Source organism: Acanthochromis polyacanthus, chromosome 18 (genome assembly GCF_021347895.1).
Source record: "Acanthochromis polyacanthus isolate Apoly-LR-REF ecotype Palm Island chromosome 18, KAUST_Apoly_ChrSc, whole genome shotgun sequence".
NCBI classification, from domain to species: Eukaryota; Metazoa; Chordata; class Actinopteri; family Pomacentridae; genus Acanthochromis; species Acanthochromis polyacanthus.
In genome coordinates, this window is record NC_067130.1 from 18,861,868 (window position 1) to 18,886,455 (window position 24,588).

General features: G+C 41.4%; 2 protein-coding genes across 2 annotated transcripts; one reads left to right on the forward strand and one right to left on the reverse strand.

Moving 5' to 3' along the window:
* The first annotated feature begins 436 nt into the window (after positions 1 to 436).
* Positions 437 to 17,366, forward strand: trim23 (tripartite motif containing 23). The gene is made up of 11 exons (XM_022198343.2): positions 437 to 579; positions 1,250 to 1,412; positions 8,156 to 8,277; positions 8,375 to 8,653; positions 10,405 to 10,587; positions 10,673 to 10,888; positions 11,835 to 11,969; positions 12,848 to 12,977; positions 13,385 to 13,495; positions 15,508 to 15,632; positions 15,718 to 17,366. Exons 1-11 carry the CDS (start codon positions 481 to 483, stop codon positions 15,895 to 15,897), a joined length of 1,743 nt encoding a protein of 580 aa, XP_022054035.1. The 5' UTR covers positions 437 to 480; the 3' UTR covers positions 15,898 to 17,366.
* A 49-nt stretch (positions 17,367 to 17,415) lies between these two features.
* On the reverse strand, positions 17,416 to 23,755 carry ppwd1 (peptidylprolyl isomerase domain and WD repeat containing 1). Its single transcript, XM_022198342.2, has 11 exons — positions 23,592 to 23,755; positions 23,366 to 23,468; positions 22,671 to 22,774; positions 22,376 to 22,496; positions 21,812 to 22,259; positions 21,538 to 21,728; positions 19,224 to 19,413; positions 18,955 to 19,136; positions 18,789 to 18,870; positions 18,525 to 18,707; positions 17,416 to 17,630 (listed from the first exon to the last, which is right to left on the reverse strand). The coding sequence occupies exons 1-11, from the start codon at positions 23,722 to 23,724 to the stop codon at positions 17,487 to 17,489; spliced, it is 1,881 nt and encodes a 626-aa protein (XP_022054034.1). The 5' UTR covers positions 23,725 to 23,755; the 3' UTR covers positions 17,416 to 17,486.
* Positions 23,756 to 24,588: the final 833 nt, after the last annotated feature.

A 24,588-nucleotide genomic window follows, 5' to 3' on the forward strand; every position in this document is an offset into this window, starting at 1 on the left:
TCAGAACAACAACAAACTGTTGAGGGTGGTTAAATATTATTATTATTAGACCATTGTCTACACGTTAAGCAGCGATGATGTCTGGGGGAATACTTTATTAACAATGTTAATAATGTTCCAGGTACTTGGATATAAAGTAGTACTTTGGGTGGAACACTCCTTGAATAAACCTTTTAAATTAGAAATCTATTTTGAGTGAAAAAATGAAGTTAAATACCAGCTCTGTTGTACTGCACATGCGCTTCAAAGAAGGAAGTAGATCAAATAGCAATATTTCAAAATGTATGTTTGTAAAAATGTTAGTTCAAAAGCGAGGATGTCAGATTTATGTTGCAATAATGGTTTCACATCATGATATTAACATTTATGACAGTAACAAGACGACAGACACGTCCGCTCGTAGGACCTGATGGGCGAAAGCGGAAGTGCTTGGGGGATAGACCTCTTGCGCCTGCGCAGTGCTCCGCGCTGTCGTCAAGAATGGCCGCTGCTGCAGCAGGAATAAACAAGCAGGGCGCCGTAGCGACGATGGAGCCCTGTATCCGACACGGGAGGGGAGCTAATGGAAGCACAGTGAAGGTTGAAATCTTGTCACGAATTCCTCAATCTACATTGTTTCCGTGTTGGTTGTGTTGTTCGGATAGTTTGCACGAAGCGCCGACAGTAGGCTCTCTGCCTTCGTGGCTTCTGATTTTGGGCGAACGCTGCTGCCGCTGCGTTGGCGTTGAAGGCAGTAGACGGCAAACACTAAGCTAGATTCGATACGTGTAAACATTAAATCATAAAAGGTGCTGTTTACTGATGTTATAAATAACTTAGCTGGGTCAATGCACATTCGCATGTTTGGTATTTGTTCCTGCAGCATGCTAACAAAGCTGGAGGATCAACCATCGCTAGCTGTCTACCCTAGCTGTGTTTCTGTGCAGCTCCTCTGTGTGGTGGCTCTGCTCAGTAACATGATTTAAAAATCGCTGCTTACTTATAATCTTTTAAACTAGTGCTTGCATCGCATTTGTTTAAAGATCACATGTAGAAACAGAAATCAGGAAGGCTGACCAGTTGCACGTCTAGATGACTGCACCTCACACTCACATGTTTACTGACTCTTCTCTGTAGGGCATCTCTCTGCATTCAGTCACAAAATGTGTGAACATCACTCCCAGCTGTGGGATGTTTCTTCCCCCTGACAGCAGGATTCTGACACACAGTGGTGGTTTGGCAGTTTATCAAGTTGTGCTTGTGTTTACAGGTGCTGGAGTGTGGAGTGTGTGAGGACGTCTTCTCTCTCCAAGGGGATAAAGTCCCTCGTCTGTTGCTCTGTGGTCACACTGTGTGCCATGATTGTCTCACCCGGTTGCCCCTCCATGGCAGAGCGGTCCGCTGCCCTTTTGACAGACAGGTCACTGAGCTGGGTGAGTGACAGTTTCGATGATGACACACTGACACGGAAGACATAAAATACTCAGATTTATTTGTCGTTGTTGCACCTCTTTCATCTGGAAAATGACTACTCAGACTTCATTGGGTTTTCCAGTGATACGGTGTTGCAGGCACATCGGTGTAATTGATGTTTCTTGCCACAATAACACTTAAATTACTTTCTTAGTCAGTTTCCATAAAGATAGCTAATTTTCTTTAACACTTTTTGTTAACAAGAAAAGCATTCAAAGAGCGCAGCACTCTGGCAAGGCTGCTCAGTTGTTGTATGGTTTCCAATGGATAAGTCTGCAGCGGTCGATTTGCACGTAGAAAATATGAATTTAGCAAAAACAATAATTTGCATTAAATGATTAGCAGAAAAAATATTAAAATGTCAGTGATTTAAAAAAAAAAAGTCACTCATGAACCCATGAAAAAAGGACATTTTTTAACCTGGATTTCAAAATATGAACGTTTGGTGCTGACTTTGGTAGTTTGTTCCATTTGTGTGCAGCATAACACCTAAATGCTGCTTCATCATGTTTGGTTTGAAATCTGGGCTCTATTATCTGACCTGAGTCCATAGATCTCAAAACTCTACTGGCGTTCCATCCATCCATTCTCTGTACACCGCTTTATCCTCACTAGGGTCACGGGGGTGCTGGAGCCTATCCCAGCTGACTCGGGCGAAGGCAGGGGACACCCTGGACAGGTCACCAGTCTGTCGCAGGGCTACATGCACAGACAAACAATCATTCACACCTACGGGCAATTTAGAATAATCAGTTAACCTCAGCATACTTTTGGACTGTGGGAGGAAGCCGGAGTACCTGGAGAAAACCCACGCATGCACAGGGAGAACATGCAAACTCCATGCAGAAAGATCCCAGGCCCGAGCTGGGATTTGAACCAGGGACCTTCTTGCTGCAAGGCTAAACTGCTAACCACTACTCCACTGTGCAGCCTCTACTGGCTTTATATTGCATTAATATCTCATTTATGTATTCTTGAATCAAGTAAATCAGTCTTGAGTCCTAAACTCCATCACAGCTAGATGATATTTTAAAAATCTGATTTATTTAATAAAATCAGAATATTTTTTGTCAGATCAAGTTTTCTAGCAAGGAGATTTTTCCATTTCACACCAGAATATTAGCAGCAATATTATTAAAGACGTGTTTTAGTATGGAATAAGATTACTGTCAAACGTATTCATCCACAATTCTAACCATTCGTATTCGTAATGTTAAACATTTGTATGTTAATAAAAAACTTGTACACAAAATTCTGCTGTCATATGCATGAGTTTGATAAATTAAGGGTTAGGATTGTTTTTACGAGTATGAACCTAAAAGTTGTGAGTGCAACTCTAATTTCTACGACTACGAAGTCTTCCCTGTGAGGACGAATTCAAGTTTAAGGGTACGAGTAGAAAAATACTGGAATGACGTCACATAGGTCACAGGGGAAGGTAATCGAACACCGATTGCTCCAAACGCGCATGCGCCATTTATAAAGAGTAGACGCCGGGTGGACCCGGTGGACCTACCGGGGCAGGTGACGCCTCACAGGTCAAGTAAATAACACATCCAACTTCTTGTAATTTATTTATTTCATGAAACTGTACTGTTTTAATTGATATACAGTTTATGGACGAAAGACGGTACTGCTTAGCTTGCACGCTAACGAGCCGGGCCGGTGACACATTAGCCTTCTAATGCAAGGAGGCTAATGAGGAGGCTAAGGAGGCTTAACAACAAAACAAACATAATTTGAGATTATGAATCGTGGCAATTGGCGTATGAATCAGCCCATTGTACAGCCTAAATTGCTGTAAATTAAGTCCAGTTTTAGTTCTTTGCAAACTCAGACACGTGCATTAGTTTAGTTTACAATGAATCTGGCGGAGTTCGGTAAAGTTGGAAAGATATTCACAGATTCGGACTTCCGGCATCAATAACTCATGAGATATATGTTGTCAAAACATGAACGATGCCTCTTTCAAATCGTTGTAAGGTAGACAATGTGCTACAAGGCCAATTTTATCAAAAGTCGCTGTATTTCAAGCTACAGAAATAACATTGGCGTCTATGAGCAGCCGGCGGTGCAACGAGTGAACAGGGACCGTCTGCAAATAGCAAAACCGCTGCAACAGCGAAAAGAGACACTACACATATATTCAATAACTTCATCGTAGAGCCACCAAAATCACTGGAACCATGAATGGGCTCTTGCTGGTCAAACTTCAACTCTTGCTTTGGCGCTAAATCAAAAATCTGAATTTTAAGGAATTTTTATGTTTTGTATGATTATTTTATGAGTATTAAAATGGCACTTTTCTTCATGTATGTGGTATATTTTATATAACACACAAGGAAAATGGCATAAGGGCATAGTGTACTTGCTGTGACCTGTGCTGGTCAGACCGTCAGGTTTATTACCTCCAAGTATTGTCTGTACAGTCCTTAACTAGAAAAATATTACTCTCAGTTTAACATTATGGTATAAATGAATCAACTGACACTGAAACTTTGCAATAAAGTGTCTTATCGTCTTTCTTCTCAATCATCAGTACTTGAAGTGACAGTCTAAACAGTTTGTTTGGTATATTGGTGTTATCTGATACTCTCTTTGGTAAGGATTGTAAATTCCATTACTATACAGAATTATGTGTTTGGACAAACAAGTACATTATGCCCTTATGCCATTTTTCCTGTGTGTTATATAAAATATACCACATACATCAAGAAAAGTGCCATTTTAATTCTCATAAAATAATTATACAAAACATAAAAATTCCTTAAAATTCAGATTTTTAATTTAGCACCAAACAAAGAGTTGTAGTATGACCAGCAGAAGACAATTGATGGCTCCAGTGATTTTGGTGATTGTACAGTGAGTAAGAGTGAAGTTATTGAATTTTATTACTAATAAAATGATAATTATAAAAAATACAAATTCCTTAAAATTCAGATTTTTCATTTAGCGCCAAAGCAAGAGTTGTAGTATGACCAGCAGGAGACAATTGATGGCTCCAGTGATTTTGGTGACTGTACAGTGTGTAAGAGTGAAGTTACTGAATTTTAATACTCATAAAATAATCATAAAAAATCCTTAAAATTCAATTTTTCATTTAGCACCAAACAAAGAGTTGTAGTATGACCAGCCGCAGCCGATTCATGGCTCCAGTGATTTTAGTGGCTCTACAGGGTACAAGAGTAAAGTTATTGAATAAATGTGTAGTGTCTCTTTTCGCTGTCACCGGCCCGGCTCGTTAGCGTGCAAGCTAAGCAGTACCGTCTTTCGTCCATAAACTGTATATCAATTAAAACAGTACAGTTTCATGAAATAAATAAATTACAAGAAGTTGGATGTGTTATTTACTTGACCTGTGAGGCGTCACCTGCCCCGGTAGGTCCACCCATAGATATATACAAACACTAGATGGCTCATGAGCGCTGTCAGCCTATGGGGAGCGACGTCGCCACATGGCGGCCATCTTGGGACAGGGCTGCTCGATCACTCATAACATTAAAGTCAATGGAGCATGGATTTTAAAATCACTGTAGATTGCTCAATTTTCAACCGATTTTAGAACAGCTTGGTTTGTTATAAACGTCAGAGATGTAATTCTTTTACTGCTTACATAAGAATAATTAAAACCATTGAATTCATATAATAATGAACACAGATATCATCTTTTTTCAGCATAAATGGATGTAAATGTAATTTTATTATTTAGCATTGCACTTCTTTATTACTATCAGCTTTCTAATGCACAGATAAAAACAAAGCTCAACCAAAATCAATGCACAACAAACAGAGATGTTGTCTTTTCTTTTCATGAACCTGGTGCCTACATTACCCACAATGCATTTCGGCTGCAGGCTAACTAATCCAGGCATAGATGTATACAAACAATAAGTCTAAGGTCTCAATCAAAGTCTCTTAACACGCAAATAAATACAACCACAACCACAAAGAATGTAATTTCACCTAAAGATTAGGTTCTCAAAAAACGTTGGTCTCAGGAAAACCTAATAATTGAAAATCAGATTGTGAGTAACACCATCTTCAATGTGAGTAGCCAGGCAGAAAAGACACACAACTATGCCGCATTTTTCAAAACGAAAAGCTGCGATTTCGGAATTGAGCCTGAATCATAGCCACGTTAATAAGGCTTGTAATAAACTAAACCGTTTGTAAATCAATCAAGAATTGAGCGAGTTATGAGTGTTTAAGTGAGGAAATCATCCACCTTACCATTGACTACAGTACAGCGCGCCAGAGCAGTCCCCTGTCCTAAGATGGCCGCCAAGTGACGACGCCGCCGACTCCGTCTTGAGACATCTAGTGTTTGTATATATCTATGGGTCCACCGGGTCCACCCGGCATCTACTCTTTATAAATGGCGCATGCGCGTTTGGAGCAATCGGTGTTCGATTACCTTCCCCTGTGACCTATGTGACGTCATTCCAGTATTTTTCTACTCGTACCCATAAACTTGAATTCGTCCTCACAGAGAAGACTTCGTAGTCGTAGAAATTAGAGTTGCACTCACAACTTTTAGGTTCATACTCGTAAAAACAATCCTAACCCTTAATTTATCAAACTCATGCATATGACAGCAGAATTTTGTGTACAAATTTTTTATTAACATACAAACGTTTAACATTACGAATACGAATGGTTAGAATCGTGGATGAATACTTTTGACAGTAATCTTATTCCATATTTTAGAATGTGACCCCTTTAATTCTTAAAGTAACTACCAAAGTATGGAAAGGGATTGCCAAGGAGCAATCAAAACAAATGTATTGTACCATAATTGATTGTGTTTTGATAAGTTTTCATCACACACATGAGCAGAAATACCTTGCACCATTTCTTCTTCTGGACTGTTTTGAATAGAGATCACTGTAATAACCACAGTGTTACAGTGTTGTGCACATCAGATAATCAGGATCATTTTCTGTGCAATATGAAACCAAAGTATGTCAGTATGTGATTTATGTGGTCTTACACTGACCTAGTTTTCAACTAGTCGCCATACAATAATATCATCATAGACACAAACATCTCTGGAGGCGCCCCCTACTGGTAAAACATGCGTCACAGCAGAGGATGAGTTTCTGGAGACATTGTGCTTTTTAGTGTTTCAATTTGTAACATAGATGCTGGTATAGTAAAAGTAGCCATGCTTTGACCGCACTCTTTGCAACAGCTGGAATGTATGCCGTGGGCCATTTAATCATATCAGTGTTTCTATCAGGTTGGGATTTTCTATGTTGTGGTGGGTGTTGAGTGTGACAATTCCAGAGGTTCATACACTTAAGACTGGGACAGTGTAAAGCAGGTTTTGTTTGCATGTATAGTGAATGATTTGCTTCTTGCTATGACTGACCATCCTACCTGAAACCAGGGCACAAACAAGCTGGAACCAATGGAAAACCTTAAAACAACATCCCGGTATCTGCAAGTTTCACTTCATTTGACTTCCAAAGTGAAGGAACAGAAGCACATACAGCGTTCGCATTCTGCTTAATAATCCTGAACAGATGCAATTTACAATTAATTTTTTAAAGCTCCAGTTCAGTGTTTATTGTGTAATGCATTTATAATATATGATGGATCATTGTGACACAAAATATTGAATAAAAATATTAGATTAGATTCAATGTTATTGTCATTGCACATGTACCAGTACAGGTGATGAAATGCAGTTTGGCATCAAAACAGAAGTGCAGAATGCAGCAAGTGCAAGATTTACAAAATGTACAGAGATATACAGGGTGAATGAGACTTGACATATTGTAACAAGGAAATACGAATGGTTTGTTAAATACACTCAAGAAAAATATAAACGCGACACTTTTGTTTTTGCTCCCATTTTTTATGAGATGAACTCAAAGATGTAAAACTTTTTCCACATACACAATATCACCATTTCTCGCAAATATTGTTCACAAATCTGTCTAAATCTGTGATAGTGAACACTTCTCCTTTGCTGAGATAATCCACCCCTCCTCACAGGTGTGCCATATCAAGATGCTGATTAGACACCATGATTAGTGCACAGGTGTGTCTTAGACTGCCCACAATAAAAGGCCACTCTGAAAGGTGCAGTTTTGTGTTAGTGTAGCACATTCGGAAAGTTAAATGAAGTAATAACAGTAAAAAAACAAAATACGCCTTGGGTCAGACACAGCGTAAAATGTACACCCCCTGTCAAAAGTTTTGAGACGGGTTCTAATTTATTTGAATGAGAACGTGTCTCAAAACTTTTGACAGGGGGTGTACAGCATACAGTGTAGCCTTTGTGATTTGCTGATTGCACTGTTTCAGATTGTGCTTTTGATTTAAAATCGATTAATTGTTCAAAGAGGACACAAAATGACCATAAACCCAGACTGCTAAACAAGAGGACTGCAGAAGGAAATCTCAAGTAATCCCAACAACGCTGAGGCTTATGATTATTGGTTTGGTGAGACTGTGTCAGAGGCTTTATTCTGATGTTATAGTTTGTGTTAGATTGCATCATACTGGAAAGTTGTTGTTTTTTTTTGTTCAGAAGACAGCTGCAACATTGTAAACTTGTTACAGAAAACTGTGACCAGCTGACTGTAGATGTGATTGTCGCCCTCTTCTGTCTAGGATATTCTCTGTACTGAGGGTGAAACTCATCACCTTTGTCAGTTTGCTTTAAAGTATTTTCTGTTTCTTCACACCTCCTCAGGGGACTCTGGCGTTTGGGGTCTAAAGAAGAACTTTGCTCTGCTTGAACTCTTGGAGCGACTCCAGAATGGAGCGACCAACCAGTCAGGGATGGCGGAAGACGCCCTGAAAGGGATGGGAGAAGTAAGGCAGCGATCATTTTCCTGTTGTGCAACCGCTGTGTAACATACACCACTTTCACACCTGCTTCGCCCTTCACGCAATTGTTCTTTTCAACTAGTGTATAATTCGGTGTGACGAGGACGAGAGCCACACGGCCTCCATGTACTGCACCGTGTGTGCCACCCACCTGTGTGCCGAGTGCTCTCAGCTCACCCACTCCACTCGCACGCTGGCCAAACACCGTCGGGTGCCGCTGGCCGATAAGCCCCATGAGAAGACGCTCTGCCCGCAGCATCAGGTCCACGCCATCGAGTTCGTCTGTCTGGAGGAGGCCTGTCAGTCTGGGCCTCTCATGTGCTGTGTGTGCAAGGAGTACGGCAAGCACCAGGGACATAAGGTAGGTGAAAACAAAAAGCACAGGGGAACACAAAAACAACCACCAAGAGACTAAAATGACCACAGATGTACAAAAATTACTTTAAAGAAGCACACAGCTAGCCTAGCCATGCTAGACCCATGTTCTGAAGGCACAAGGGTCTAGACACGCTCGACAGGGAGGGAGGCGGGCTAAAAGGTTGTCTATCAAATCCCTCTGCAGCAATTATGGTAGGTATACAACTAATCAGTGCAACGTATAGGCTCCTAGAGCGCCGGAAATCAGAGGATACGGTAGTTCGGTGAAGCCTTATTTATACAGTCAATGGGTGAAGCGCAAGTATATTGCAGACATGTTAACAGAAAGATTATTCAGAGTTGGTGCTAATGGAGCTCAACGATTGTTGTCGTTTTTGTTGTCGACCCTGGCAGAGAATTAAATTCATTGCCGTGGGTTGTCTAGCACGGCTAGGCTAGTTGTTTCCGGTTGTTTCTGTCAGAATCGTCACGCCTCTATCATCACTTAGTTATGCCCGCCTTCTGACTCTTCATGGTGATTGGTCCGGCCAGTTTTAGGAGAATCCAGCCTCGAGCCTTATGGAGGGTAACTTGACCCACCCTGGCAGAGAATTAAATTCGTTGCCGTGGGTTGTCTAGCGCGGCTAAGCTAGCACACAGCCATAATAAAGAGACAGAAAATGGCTGGAAAGGTTCACCATATTAACACAAAGAGACAAAAATTACCACAAAGATGAATGCTTTGTACATTTATTTTGATCTTCATTAGAAGGATTTGGGACTTTAAGTTAGAAAAGGGCAGCTCTTCTTTGGCTCTAATATATGCACTTTTAAAATTTCTGCAGAAACACTGCAGGGAAAGTGGGCTGCTCTGCCTGTCCAATAACGTGCTCTTATCGGTCACCCATGTGGCCAACTCAAGTGTTCATTCACTGACAATCCAATGTCAAAGTGGGAATGTCACTGCAGTGTCCAGGTGCAAGTGAAAGCATCATACGGTGACTGTAATCTATAGTTGATGAAGGTTCCCACACCTCGCTATTAACACAAACTGAAGTTTAATGTGTTGCTTCCGTCTGTTTGTAGGCATCTTTCCTCTAAGTTTATGTAACACCTCCAGCCTCAAACAGCAGCAGGATCCACATAGGTGTCTCCAAACTGAGCTCCAAGTAAATCAGTCCTGAGTCCTAAACTCCCATCACAGCTAGAGGATGTTTTACTGTAGAAATCTGATTTGTTTGCTGAAATCTGATTTTTTTTTTTTTTTGTCATATCAAGTTTTCTGGTAGGAAGATTTTTCCATTTCACACCAGAATATTAGCAGCAGTAATATCAAAGATGTGTTTTAGAATGTGACTCCACTATTCCTTAATGTTACTACCAAAATATATCAAGGGGCTGGAAAATAGCAATCAAAATAATTAGAAACAAAAATTACCACTGATTAAAAAAACAACCACAATTGGACAAAAAGAACCAGTACAGACAGAAAATGACCACAAATAGACAACAGATCACAAATAGACACAACACAACCGAACAGACAAGTGACCCCATATGCATGGCCATGCCACGAGTCACAAAAAACACAAACTGACAAAAATGACCACAGAGAGACGAGAGCAATGTCAAAGAGACACAAAGTGACCACAAACGGACAGAAAGCAGACACAAAGAGACAACATCCATACACGGTCATGCAAAGAGACACAAAACATCTATACATAACAATGCATTATTGAACTTCTTTTCTAGCACGCTGTTCTTGAGACTGAAGCGAATCAGATTCGTGCGTCCATCCTGGACATGGCCCACTGCATCCGCACCTTCACAGACGAGGTGTCCGAGTACTCGAGGAAGCTGGTGGGCATCGTGCAGCAAATAGAAGGCGGCGAGCAGATAGTGGAGGATGGAGTCGGCATGGCACACACTGAACATGTAAGATCCAACATGGGACTTCTTTGTAAAACACAAACAATCGTGCCTGTACTCTGGTATTAACGTCCGTCTACGTATTCGTCAGGTTCCCGGAACAGCAGAGAGCGCTCGCTCCTGCGTCCGAGCTTACTTTGCAGACCTCCACGAAACCCTGTGTCGGCAGGAGGAGATGGCGCTGAGCGTGGTGGATGCTCACGTCAGGGAGAGGCTTATCTGGCTGAGGCAGCAGCAGGAGGACATGACCATCCTGCTGTCTCAGGTCTCCACCGCCTGCCTGCACTGCGAGAAAACACTGCAGCAGGTAGGAGACCTGAAAACGCTGAGCTCAATGAATAAACGGCTGCATTTAAAGGCCGTTTTTTCCAAATAAGGATTAAAGCCACAGCATCAGGTGATAGTGATATTGTGTTATTGCTCCACCAAGGAACGCGGCGGAGTTATGTGACGATCAGCATTGGTTTGTCTGTCTGTTAGCAACATTACTCAAAAACGGACAAACAGATTTGGATGAAATTTTCAGGGAAAGTCAGAAATGACACAGAGACCATCTGATTAGATTTTGGCAATGATTAGGCTGATCCAAATAGCAATTTCTGGGCTTCGGATATTCAGGCCCAATTAATGACGAATATCCGAATATTCAGCTCGTCTCGAAAATGCGCTTCGCATAGCATTAGCATGCATATCTCCGTCTTCGGCTTTTGTCTTCTGTTTACTAAAACGGACGAAGTACAGTATGACATCAATGTTGGTAGGTCAGCGTGATATGAGGGGAGAGGGAGGGCTGGCGAATATTCGGATCTCAAAATTAATATTCGGATACCAACACGACGATCGCATATTCGGATATTCGAGTCCAGCCCTAGAAATGGTACAAGGAACTGATTAAATTGTGAGGGTGTTTCCAAGTCCCATAAATTTCCGCCACCCACTACATGTTTAGATCACACAATTAGGTATCCGTACATCACATACACATGCATAACACATGTCCGTGCTCAGCGCAAGGTCGTTTCGTTTGAGCGTACATTTGTATTAAATGGCCACATTCTGTGCTATGCTAAGGTTGCTATGATTTCTTATCATAAATAACTATTAAATAAATGCAGCATTTCTAAAAAACAAAAGAATAAAAAATGCTGCATTTCAGAAAATGCCATATGGGGGAATGAACAGCTTTGGCGGAGTACTGCCTTCTCTGAGTGCTTTTCCAGTACTGAGTGCGTGTTGCTTCTGTCCTGCTGTAGGATGACTGCAGAGTTGTGCTGGCAAAGCAGGAGATCAACTGTTTGCTGGAGACCCTTCAGAAGCAGCAGCATCAGTTCACTGAGCTGGCAGATCACATTCAGCTAGATGCTGGCATCCCTGTCACCTTCACTAAGGTACACTGTTCATAGTCAGTCCTGGAAATCTGCACGTCAACAAGGGACGTCCTTTTCTGATCTCAAAGATCGGTTTTTGCAAGTCAGTATCGGCTGTCACGTAGGTGTTGTAAAAGGAGAGCACAGTTTGTGACATGATTATAGGGATGCAAATTTTGAATCATTTCATAATCAACAATCAGCAGCATTATCAATCAATAACACAATAATTGATATCACAAATTAAGCGCATGCTTTGTGGTTGTGTCCTAGTCAGTGCCGGCTTGTTTAATCATGAGCTCTGGCTGGAGGATATGAAACGTCACAGAAGTCTTGAACAATGCTTTGTCCTGTTACCACTGAGCGTTCTGTAGCCTGAATGCCTGCATTATTTACCAGTTATAGGCTCCACCTGGTGGAACAGAGAGGTACTACAGCTTATCAACAATACATGTTCTGACATGCATTTAGAGAATACAGGTTCTCTGTGTTTTTGGAGCTTGTGGAGTCACAGTATACTCTACCATCTCCACACTACATTTCAGACAGTGTCCTACCAAAGCTTTACATGAAGGTTCAAGACTACCTACAGGATATTAACAAACAGCTTTGATGCAGAAATCCTTTTTTTTTTCTTCTAAATGCATTGCAGAGTTGTTCAGTTGTCAAACATATACACTGTATTGATTGTAATGCCTTTAGTGTACTTGACATCTGTATTATCTCAGGAAATGGTGTTGGGTTGTGAATTAGTACAGGCAGATGCTAAGTATTAAATGATTCGGATAGGAAAAAGACCCTGATCAGGACATCTCCAGTGTTGATGAAATCTGTCATAAAATGTTCAGGGTAGTGGCGTCCTCCAATGTGTAACAATGATGTTGAAAATATGTTTTCAGGACAACCGGGTCCACATTGGTCCAAAAATGGAGATCCGTGTTGTGACTCTTGGGCTCGATGGAGCTGGAAAAACCACCATCCTCTTCAAGCTGAAACAGGATGAGTTCATGCAGCCCATCCCAACCATTGGTAACGGCATTTGGAGTATGATGAAAATCAGCTCACCAATCTAGAAATGCTGCGGGACTTTTAAAGAGCCAATATTCTGCACATTTACATGCTCAGATTTGTATTTTGGGTGTCTACTACAGCATGCTTTAGTGTTCACTACTCTTTTTTTTCTTATTGCTGCAGCACCTTTTATCCTCAACACACTATTTTACACTACTCTGCTCTGATTGGTCAGCTGTCCTGATGAAAATGAAGTAACACTTACTGCTTTGTAAGAGAAAATATGTGCCTTTGGCGTGGACTTTGCAAAGTTGCACAAAAAAGCAGCTGTCACACTAAAGGAATGGCAAAAAGCATACTATAGGCTCTTCATGTCAACATTTCAAGTCTCTTGATTAATTCTTGTTTTTAATCTTTTCTTCAAGGTTTCAATGTGGAAACGGTTGAATACAAGAACCTGAAATTCACTATCTGGGACGTGGGAGGGAAGCATAAGCTCAGGCCTCTCTGGAAACACTATTATCTGAACACTCAAGGTATGATCTGTGCTTTACACGCTTTGAATGTCTTGTTCTTTATTTGTCTGCATGTTAGAATGACATGGTCAGCTCACTGTGCATGGCATGTTGTTGAAAAGTATAGTTGAATAATACTTTGCTTGAATTAGGCTTTAGACTGTAGTGAACAAAAAAGATTTTCTTTTGTCCATTCAATTGATGAATCACTAGGGCTTGGTTTGTTATCTGTAGTAAATGTTCCACAGTGCACTGAGTGTAGATAAATTCCAAAACAACATAAAAAGCTAGTATTTGCAGCCTGTTAAAGTATTTGAATTGGGTTATTTTATACTGAAATGACAAGAAAAGACTTGAAGCAGACCAGGTAAATATCATCTGTGTCATGTTACTGAATTGTTGCAGCTTTAAGTACATTAAATCACCTCTATCACTGTGTACACGCTTTAAGATCCTGCTGGAAGATGTGTTCTCGTGTCACCACTTTTGCGGGTATCTACTTAGAAATGAAAGCGTTTGGCAAACTGATGGAATCAGCGGTATTGTTATGTAGAGTGAATCCTCCACAGACCTTAAATATGTCGAGCAAATGTCACAGCAATCCATCAGATAGTTGACATTTATGGCTCACTCTGAACCATAAATGTCAACCTGTTTGTGGTGTCAGAGGAAAAGTCACAGGCTCACCAAAGTCACTTGGTTTCATCCTCTGGGAACAATTAAAATCTGAAAGAAGGGGAACGGCTGACAGTGGCCTCTCTGGGAGGGTCGCAGCTGAAGTAGCCGATCAAACCACAAATAATCCAAAGGTTCTAATGAGGAAAAGTTGCAAATGGAGTGTGTGTTTAGGCGTGGTTCCTCCAGTGGGGAGGAACAGGCTGATTTACTGTTATGAATGGAGCTGTGAGACCACACCGCATGATGCAAGCTAACAAGGAAACTTATTGATCGACACACGATATAATTCTTGAGTTTGCACCCAGAGGTAATATTTGTCTGCAGTATAGAAATGACACTGAGTGAGTACTACAAATGTTCATGTACAGACATAACAGCCTGTGATATAGCTGAAGATACAGCTGTCACATTGAATGTCAGATACTGAAGATGTGGTGGACGAACACTAGAGTCACTCGGTCCCAAGGAGGCTGAATTAGCAAGATGTAGCCGTAGCAGACATGGAAAAAAGATGACTGTGCATGAAACTGCAATATGTGACTTGAACTAGACCCAAAGAATTAGTTTCATACTTTTCACTCTTATTTTGTTATTTTTGGTCACAAGATATGCTACAATATTTTTTGTTTGTTTCTCTTTGTCATTTTTAAGTGAGTCATGTACACTTTAGTGTTTTTTTTTTTTTTAAATATCATGATTTTAAGCTTAGATTTGGTTGATTTTTCCAACAGAACTGCAAGTCACACGACTTGTTCAAAGACGATTCCTTCTGTTTTTACCGTTTCTTGCTCTGAGAAATGATCAAATTTATGTGATTATTTTTTTTTCCATTAATTCAACACAACTTTCAAACCCACCAGTAGGTTTTGGGGTTCAGATGGTTAATTTAAAAATCTTAAGGTTCAAGAATATTTTATTTCATCTTTTAGTTTCAAAATAATTAGTTGTTTCCCAGTTGCCTGTCTGGAAAGAAATCATTTAGGAACAAGAAAAGCACTTAGAGTGCAATACTCCACCAAGGCTGCTCAAAACGACCGAATCTTGCGACTTTTCTTTTGCCATTTTCTAATATTTTATAAGTCAACCCTAAAAAGGAAAAAAATCACTGAATTAAAAATGTTGTCGTCCTTGTGTCACAGTCATGCTCTTGATGATATTCCACATAGTAATGAATGAATAACACGTTGTAGTGTTATGTTGTTTTGAATCATTACACAGGGAATATTGAACTTAAGCTCGACTCTAGTTGCTTATCTGTTGGAGAGATCGCAGTTAGATGTTTTCTCCAAATCGCTCAGCCCAAGTTCCATTTAACTCCAGTTAATCCTCCCGGACTCTTGTGTGTGTGTGTGCAGCCGTGGTGTTTGTGATCGACAGCTGCCACAGGGACCGGCTCATGGAGGCCCACAGCGAGCTGGCCAAACTACTGACGGAGAAGGAGCTGCGAGACGCCTTGCTGCTCATCTTTGCGAACAAGCAGGTACTGTAAACACACCGTCTGGTCTCACTGTGAGTTTCTACAAAACGGAACCCAGCTGATTGTAAGTTTGCTGCTGGTTCTGCAGGACGTTCCCGGTGCCGTGTCTGTGGAGGAGATGACGGAGCTGCTGAGCCTACACAAGCTGTGCTGCGGGAGGAGCTGGCACATTCAGGGCTGCGACGCCCGCAGCGGGATGGGCCTCCACGAGGGGCTGGACTGGCTCTCCAGACAGCTGGTGGCCGCCGGGGTCCTGGACGTCGCCTAAATGTCCCCTCACATACTGACTCTCCCCCCAATAAAATGAACCCATATCCCAGCCTCTGAGCCCGGTTCATCACTTCTGAACAACTTCATGACAAGGCTGCGGCTCTAAGCCTGACCTCATCTTTCCTTCTTTGTGCACCATTGTGGACAAAGGAAACAAAGATGTAAATGCATTCTCCAGCTACACGCTGCACCGGAAAACATCTTCTAGGTCTGTCCCTTCCAACTTCTAATAAACTCACTGGTCCTAAAACCAGAGTTAAGACTACAAACGCTCACCCTGCTTCATGTCTAAGGCAGCTTACAGTCTAACACAATGCTTACTCCACTTTTTATTCTAACCCTCCGAGGAGACGAGCCGTTTATCTGGCATCTATAACTAGTAGACTTAGGTCCAGTTAAATGTTAGAAACGCTCCTTGTACCCTGACAGAGTGGCCTGTATCTGTAGTTTCTCTCATCTTACTCATCATAACCAGCTCCATATGTGACAGTAATCTCAACTAAACGCAGTGGTCCATGTTGTAATGATAGTATCTTTTATGTACCTTTTTAGTTGTTTCAGTAAGCTTCAGATAATCCTGAGACGTCACTACAATCCAGTGCATTTGCAGGGAAGTGAGATGGGACAGAAACATTGATCTAACGGACCCAGCGGCTTCACACTGATGGCCAAACGTTCAGACTTTGCCTTGCCATCTAATGTAAGCAATAGCAGCTGATGTTTTGTTGGGACTTTAAGTTATGTGCGCAAGTTTTTTTTAAAAAGTGTATTTAATACTGCAGCTGGTCTTGGAATGGTGCACCAGTTGAGTTTTGGTTTGAATGTCGTGTTTTCTGTTACAGAAATGTTTACTGAATTTATTTATGAGCGGGAGCGTTACTTTGATACGAGGCCGTCGGGAGAAAAAAATCAGAGTTTTTATGCACCGATTCTGCCTCCGTTTTGTGGAGTGTCTTGCACGCAGAATGCACTCGTCTGCTGCCTCACTACCAGTTTTCATTTGGACGCAAATGAACTATCTGCTGTTTCTTAGTAGACTCTGTGTATTAACCTCACTGCAGAACATGTCTTGTGAAAATATTCCTATATAAACTTCTCACACGAGTCCTGTTTGAAGTGCTTACGAGATGGTACACCTTTAAACAGCCTTCAGTAATAATGTAATGTGAAACGTAGTGAAACATGAAACCTAACGCTGACACCCGTCTTGTTATCGAGGAACCATCATTTGCGTTGATCTTTATTCATTGCTATGTAATGTTTACTATTTGTATCTATGTATAAAAATACAAATTTAAAAAATGCACGTGTTAACAGCCTTTCCACATAGTTTGTGAGGACATTTCCATTTGTTTTTTGAAACGTAGAAGCACAATGCGCATTGAAACCTTTGTTACCAGTGGACTTGATAATGGCTTTTGTAAATTATACGTAATGTGATGCTGTAAAATAAACTAATTGACCTCATTTCTCTGGCTGTAAGCTTCTTCTTTTGGCTACAATTAACATTCTTAGATTAACACTCAGTATTATTTAATAACTCAGTTTAAAAAAAAGCACTGTACAGGATGTGATGGAGACATCCAATCACTTTATAGTGATGTTGATAATGCTGATGTCTTCGTACGGTTTGTCAGTCTTGGGGTTCACTTTGACATTGGAGATCCTCTGCACTGCCTCCATCCCTTTTGTACATCGTCCAAACACAGTGTGCTTGTTATCGAGCCAAGGCTGCAGGAAAACAGAAACGCACGAAGCAATGAAAATCACACATTACAGTCCAGGTGATTTGAGCCAGATTTGAGGAGATACGTCCACTGCTTCATCAAAGCATGAAACTTTGCAAAAATGGATGGCCGAATCGACAGAAAGAATTTTGCTTCATTTCACCCAAAACCAATGACAGTTCCATATGATTTGAAGGTCTGTTAATGATGCTGATGCTGCAGGTATTTAATAAACTCAAACCAAACACTCCTACAAACAGCTGGAAGCAACAAGAAAATAAATTTCTGCTCCTGTTGTAAAGTTTGATGTTTCTGAACATTTTAGCTTGTTATAGAAGTGAAATTGTACATCACAGAAAATGAGGTATTTTGTGAACTAACAGTGAAACTGTGTCTTTTGCTCTCTGTGATGTTTCTGGAGCAGTACTGGTGCTAAAACGCAGAAAAATTCTTCCCCAAATCGCGTCATACTGATGCTTCTCTGTTAATGTGACTGTATGGAGTACAGACTTAAATCCAAGTTGAAATTACAATGTTAGCAGGTCTGATCTGGTAAGATTAACATCACAGCTCTCACAGAGAAGTGAGCACAGTTCTCATCTAGACGTGAGGCTGACACGTTCAGATGCCGTCTGATTTATGGAAAGGAGTGCAGATCTGAAAGAGGCCTATGAGGAGCCTCTTCTACATTGCTAGAGCCCGTCTTCACATATTAAAAACACTGATTACAGCAGCTTCAACTCTGTGTTGCTGTAACCTTTACTGTATATTAAAGTGATTGCAACTAATTCATTATTGAACCATGTTTGAAATGTTACAGAAATGTAATTAGCTTTGATGAAGCTGCAATGAATTTCATAGAAAAGAGGGCGAGGGTTTAAACAAAAACGCAACTTACAGTGGGCACAACAGTTACGAAAAACTGCGAGCCGTTGGTGCCGGCGCCTGCGTTGGCCATGCTGAGTGTGTACGGGCGGTCGTGTCTCAGTGTGGCGTGAAACTCGTCCTCAAACTCCCCTCCCCAGATGCTCTCTCCTCCCATGCCTGTGCCTGTGGGGTCGCCTGTCTGAATCATAAAACCCTGCACACCAGAGACACCGAGATTAAAGATTACAGACTCACATAACTGTTTGTTTCTTCACTAACAGAAAAGAAAACTTACCTTAATCACTCTGTGGAATATGTGACCGTTGTAGTAGCCGTTCCTGCTGTGCACGCAGAAGTTCTCCACAGTTTTTGGGCATCTAAAAGCAAAAAGAGCAAAGTTCTGTGAAGAAGATGTGAAGAGGCTACTGAACGTAGCCACAGCGTGCATGCTAGACACTTACTCCACGGGGAAAAGCTTAATGTGGATGTCTCCCATGGTGGTGTGGATGATGGCACTGTCAGACACTCTCTTGGGGCCCTCGGCCTGCGTGGCGGCCATCACCTCCTCCTTCGAGGGCTTCTCATTGAAGATGTCTCTGTCTGAATCTGCACTCTTTGTGTCCTCTGGTTCTCTCTTTGAGAACTGACAAAAGAAAAAAAAAAATTGCATGAAGATGAAAAAAACGAAACGCAACCGTGTCTCCTTGAAATAACTGTCACGTAATCTCACCATGTAGAAGCGGTTCTTCTTAAATGCGGTGCAGAAGATGGTCGGGTCAGGCTCTACGTTCTCCAAGGCCGGGTTCTCGGACGCTTTCATCTCCACGGTGGGCGCCACATGCATGGCCTTGGCCACCCCCTGGAATAGGCTCAGCTGGACCACACGGATGTTCTCAAGCTTCCCGAGGATCCGCACACATCTGGTGAAGAACACCCACAACAAAACGTTCAATATTTTACCTTCATTTTAGAAACTAGAACTTATCACTTTGCACTCGGAAGCAACAGCACAAAGCACTCTCTTGACCAGTCAACATCCTCCCAATAATGTCAAAGACAGAGATGTAAGCCACATTAAAAACACTTTCATCTGATGACAAGATCACTGAAACTACAGTATATATTCAACAATTTACGGATTAATAGAAAATCTGTCTCAAAATAGAAAACGTAACACTTTATAAAGCATCGTATTTCTAACATGAGATCTGGGCTGTGTTCTGACTGACCTACTGTTTGATACAGATACAGACGGAGATCTGGACTTTTAGGCTGGGACTGAACAATTAAAAGATGATCAAAATCACAACATTGTCGAGTGCAACATCCAAATCCTAGTAGCTGTAATTTTTCTAAATATAATGTAAATATTTAATGTGTCAAAACATCCCACCATAATGAAGCACTGTGGTGCTGCAGAGACAACCCTGTCTACAAATCATATTGTCCAGAACTAGAAGAGCACGCAGAGAGCGCAGCACTCCGCCAAAGCTGTTCATTCCCTCATATTGCACTGTCACAAATGCAGCATTTGTTTGTTATTTATTGATGATCAGAAATCACAGTAATATAGAATGCAGCCAACAAAATGACAACCCAACAAAATGATCTAGCGCTGAGCACTGGCATGTGTTATGCACGTGTATGTTATGTACAGACAGCGAATCATATCACCTAAATATGAAGCAGCGGGAATTGATTGGACTCAGAAACACCCCCACAATTTAATCAGTTGTTCCTTGTATCATTTCCGACGAGAAAGTCCTGATAAGTCCGCAGTGGTCGATTTGTAGAAGGATCACAATCGTGATCGTTAGAAGGGTAGCTGACATGTGTTCACTTGTCATAGCTACAGTGATGCCGTGCCACTACCTCGCAATAATACAGAAATCTTTAACAAATCTGTGGCATCGCTGCCAAAATCTAATCAGTTGGTCCTTGTGTCATTTCTGACCTTCCTTGAAAATTTCATCCAAATCTGTTTGTCCGTCTTTGAATGTTGCAGACACACACAGACAGACCAACAGCAATCATGGCATAACTCCGCTGCATTTCTTGGCAGAGTAATTAATGGACACTTGTTTGTTTGGTGCAGACCACAGAAAAACAAACAAACTGTTTTTTTAAATAAAAAGATAATGACCTTTTGCACTGAAATTGTAACTCACAAAATTTAGCAAAAATAATCGCAACATTTCCTCACTAAACTGATCACTAGCCAAGATGTGTCCGAGGCTGTGTCCGAAATGGCATACTAACGTACTACATACTACATTCTCAATGAGTATATACTGTATACTACCTACTATAAGTATGATTAGAATGCCAACCGCTCACACTGTAGTATACTACTACGTTTCCCATAATGCATTTCAAACCTCCAACAACAAAAATCGGAAGTACGGCTATCAAATATCTCGGCTGAATGCCGGCTTCAGGTCGATTTTACGCTAACAAACAGTCGCATAATTAATGTGGCAATTTCAAGCCGGCACTCCTCATGCAGTTATTAGCCAGATTATGCGAATCGTTTCAATTGTAGCTGCAGGCTACTGGAGGTAGCTGCTACTTGTTCTGTATGCAAAGCAAGCTGCTGCAACTAGCTGCTAGCATTCAGTAGCACGTTGTGAGGCGTCTGACAAATTTAAAACGTTGGTCAGAAAACACCTATTTCTCAAATCTGTGGGGTGATTAGGATGACTACTTAACCACATAAAATAAAATAAAAATCGCCCCGGTCCAGCCACATATCCCGCGTAGGCTTGCATTTCGGTGGATAGCTCGCAAAGCATTATGGGGCGGTTGAGTATGACTAGTGTGGTCACCGCGCATACTTAAAAATTTTCCGGAAATAGTATACATCCGGGTATTTCTCGCGTACTCAATCTTTTCATACTATCTAATGTGAACGCACTACATACTTATTTTGAAGTCACATTTAGTATGAGTAGTACGTTAGTATGCGATTTCGGACACAGTGGCTCACCACCTCCTTTAAACAACTTCCTGGTGAAATCACTTTCTCTATGCTGATTTGAACCTACCTGTTGGTTTCCACATTGATGACCTTGATGCCCAGCATGGTCCCATACAGAACAAAGTGGCCAGTCTCATCAAAGATGATATTGGTCAGTCGAATACCATCCACCTTCTCCAGTTCTCTCTCCACAGCCATTCTCCTCCCAAACTCCATGTCGGGCAGCTGCTGCCTCATTTGCTGAAGCTCTGTGAACATCTAACACGTGAAGCAGGTGTGATAGTCAATATGACTTTAAAACATCAGTTAAGATCCAACCTGAAAGATGTGTGACAGATTACCGTTAGTGATTCATCAAACACTCTCATCAGTTTTCCTGTGAGGAAACGGAAGATCCTGACTTTCCGGTCAGAAGCAATGGTTGCCATCTTCTTCCCGTCGGGGGAAAAGGCGAGGCTGGTGGGGTAGGTTTTGTGTTTGGCAAATTCATACAAGTCCGTGTCCGTTTTGTATTCCCATTCCACATGTTTGGGGAATTTGAATTCATTTGGAAGGCCTGTCCAGTACTCCAGCATTCCTGCTTTGTCTGCAGACACAATGACTCTAAATTTGGGATTCAAGCGGATTTGGGACAGCGGCGAGGTGTGCATCTTGTCAAAGACATGGAAGGGTTCGTTGCTTCCCCTTCCATCGTAGACAAAGATCTTCCCTGTAGACTTCTCTGAACAGGCCACTGTGGAAATGGCATCACCTGGATTATAGATCCATTCACACTGGCCTGGATGAAAGCTGCAGAGAGACAAACCCAAGCACAAAAAATACAATAGATTACATCAAAAGCGAAAAGTCACTTCTCGTTTGTAAATAAATAAAAATTTTATATCTATCTAAGAATATAGACTCACCCCAACTTGAGCATATTAATCATGTCAAAGTTGACCACATCAAAGACTTTCATGGCCTGATCATCACCAACGGAACAGAAAAGGGCTCCTTCAGCACTGACCGCAATGCTTTCTACCACACCTGGACAAAAACACAACGACAACATTTATAGTCCTCACTCATCCCCCAAAATACAAGTTATAATCAGTAAATAAGGCATTGTGCATTAAAACAAAACAGAGTTTCCGGCATTTTCCTCCTGACCCGCTGTCATGGAGGTGACTGAAAAGAATTTGTGATAAACGTGGTTCATACCGAGATGACTTCGAAAGTGTTTCACAAACTCTATTCCCTCCTCCTCCTTCTTCTTCCAAAACTTGACATGACCATCCTGGCTGGCTGTGATTATGAAGTCTGTCCTGAAACAGAGGGATGTTTTGTGTTAAATGAATAGCAGTGACTCAACTTTTTTTCCTATCTTTAAGTGTGCTACTGTGAGAAAGTTTTGACAATTGACCGCAGATTTGAATTAGTCTACAAATAGTTAGACATGGGCTTTACATGAAGCATTTGTAGTGCAGGCGGAGGAATAGCAGACTTCACTGAGACCCTGCTGTTTATTTTAATCACAGCATGTGGTTAGTTAATTAATGATTGATTCCAATGAATTTGTGTGGTAAAGAGTATGACACCATCTGGCTGTGGATTTGATTTTCTCACATAGGGTGGAAGTTTCAAGTTTTTTCTTTATTTCCTCACCTGTCTGCACATTGCATTTAATTGTGTATCACACAAAATATTGCACAGAAAGTAAGACTACAGTATGCCTCTGTCTTCAATCTAGATGTTTATATATTTTCTCGTACAGATCAAGAAGGCTACAGAAGGCTGATAACATATTTACGCCGTTTTAACTGTACCTGAACATGACACATAAGTTAGATCCCTATTACCCAGCAGGAGGCTACCATAACGTGTGCAAGTCAAGTGTGTTGCGCCTCAACACTTACTTGGAACAGACTAAATGTGTGATAACGTCTCTGTGCATGTAGCTCCGTTCATACATTGCAGCCGATGGGAGGTTGTCCAGATAAACACGCTCGTACTCGAGTACTGAAGAAAAACACATCATAAACACACAGAAGTTGGCAAGACTGCGGTTGGCGCCTATTAGCATGTATTAGCAGTAGTTGTAGATGACCGACAGTTTGGCGAATTCACAGCAAGAAAACCCACCTTTTCTTTTCTTGGTCTTTGTGGCTTCGCTCGGCATGGGTCCGACCCATTCTGCCTCTTCTTCATCTCCGTCTCCATCCTGTCTATCATCAGCTTTGCGCTTCAGATCCACATTGTTTTCAGACGCCGCCATTGCTGCAGATTTCCGTGTGGTCCTTCGCGGTTACGGTACTTCCGTTCGAGGCATCGATATCTGACTTGTCTTCTTCTTCTTCTTCTTTTTGTTTAATGGCAGTTGGCACGCAACTTTAGGTGCATTACCGCCACCTTCTGGAATGGAGTGTGGGGCAGGAAGGCCCCAGCAGCCCTTAAACCCTCTCTCTTAAACCTGTTCTTTCCATAAATAAAAGCAATGCTCTAGCAACATGTTTCAAAGATAAATTACTCAAAATTTCCCTGACCTCGAATTTAATTTTACTATCACAGACTTTCCTCTTGAATACTCTTCTCTGCTGCTGAAACTTGGGGCAATAAATCAATACATGTTCAACATTCTCCTCCACTCTACAGCATTCACATTCCCCTGTATTATGCTTACCAATAATTCTCAGAGTGCTATTCAGCCCTGTGTGCCCGAGTCTTAATCGTGACAAGACATCCTCCTCTTTCCGGCCTAAACAGCCCTGTTCTACTAAATTCCTCTCTACACTTCTTTGAATGGAGTAATAAAAGCGACCTTTCAAGCAGGTATCCCATTGTCTTTGCCATTTCTTCTTCATTTGTTCTTTAACTATTGTTTTAACTTCAGATCTACTATACTTCATGGGAAAGTCAATTACACTTTTAGCAGCCCCTCTTTTTGCATATTTGTCTGCAAACTCATTTCCATCCACTCCTATGTGTGCCGGAACCCACAAAATAATAACTTGCTTGCCTTGTCTCCCTAGCCTATAACTAACTTGACCAATTTCACATATAATATCTTGTCTAGCCTCAGATTTCAAATTTTTAACACTTATTGCTGCACTGCTGGAGTCAGTTGCAATCACAGTTCTCT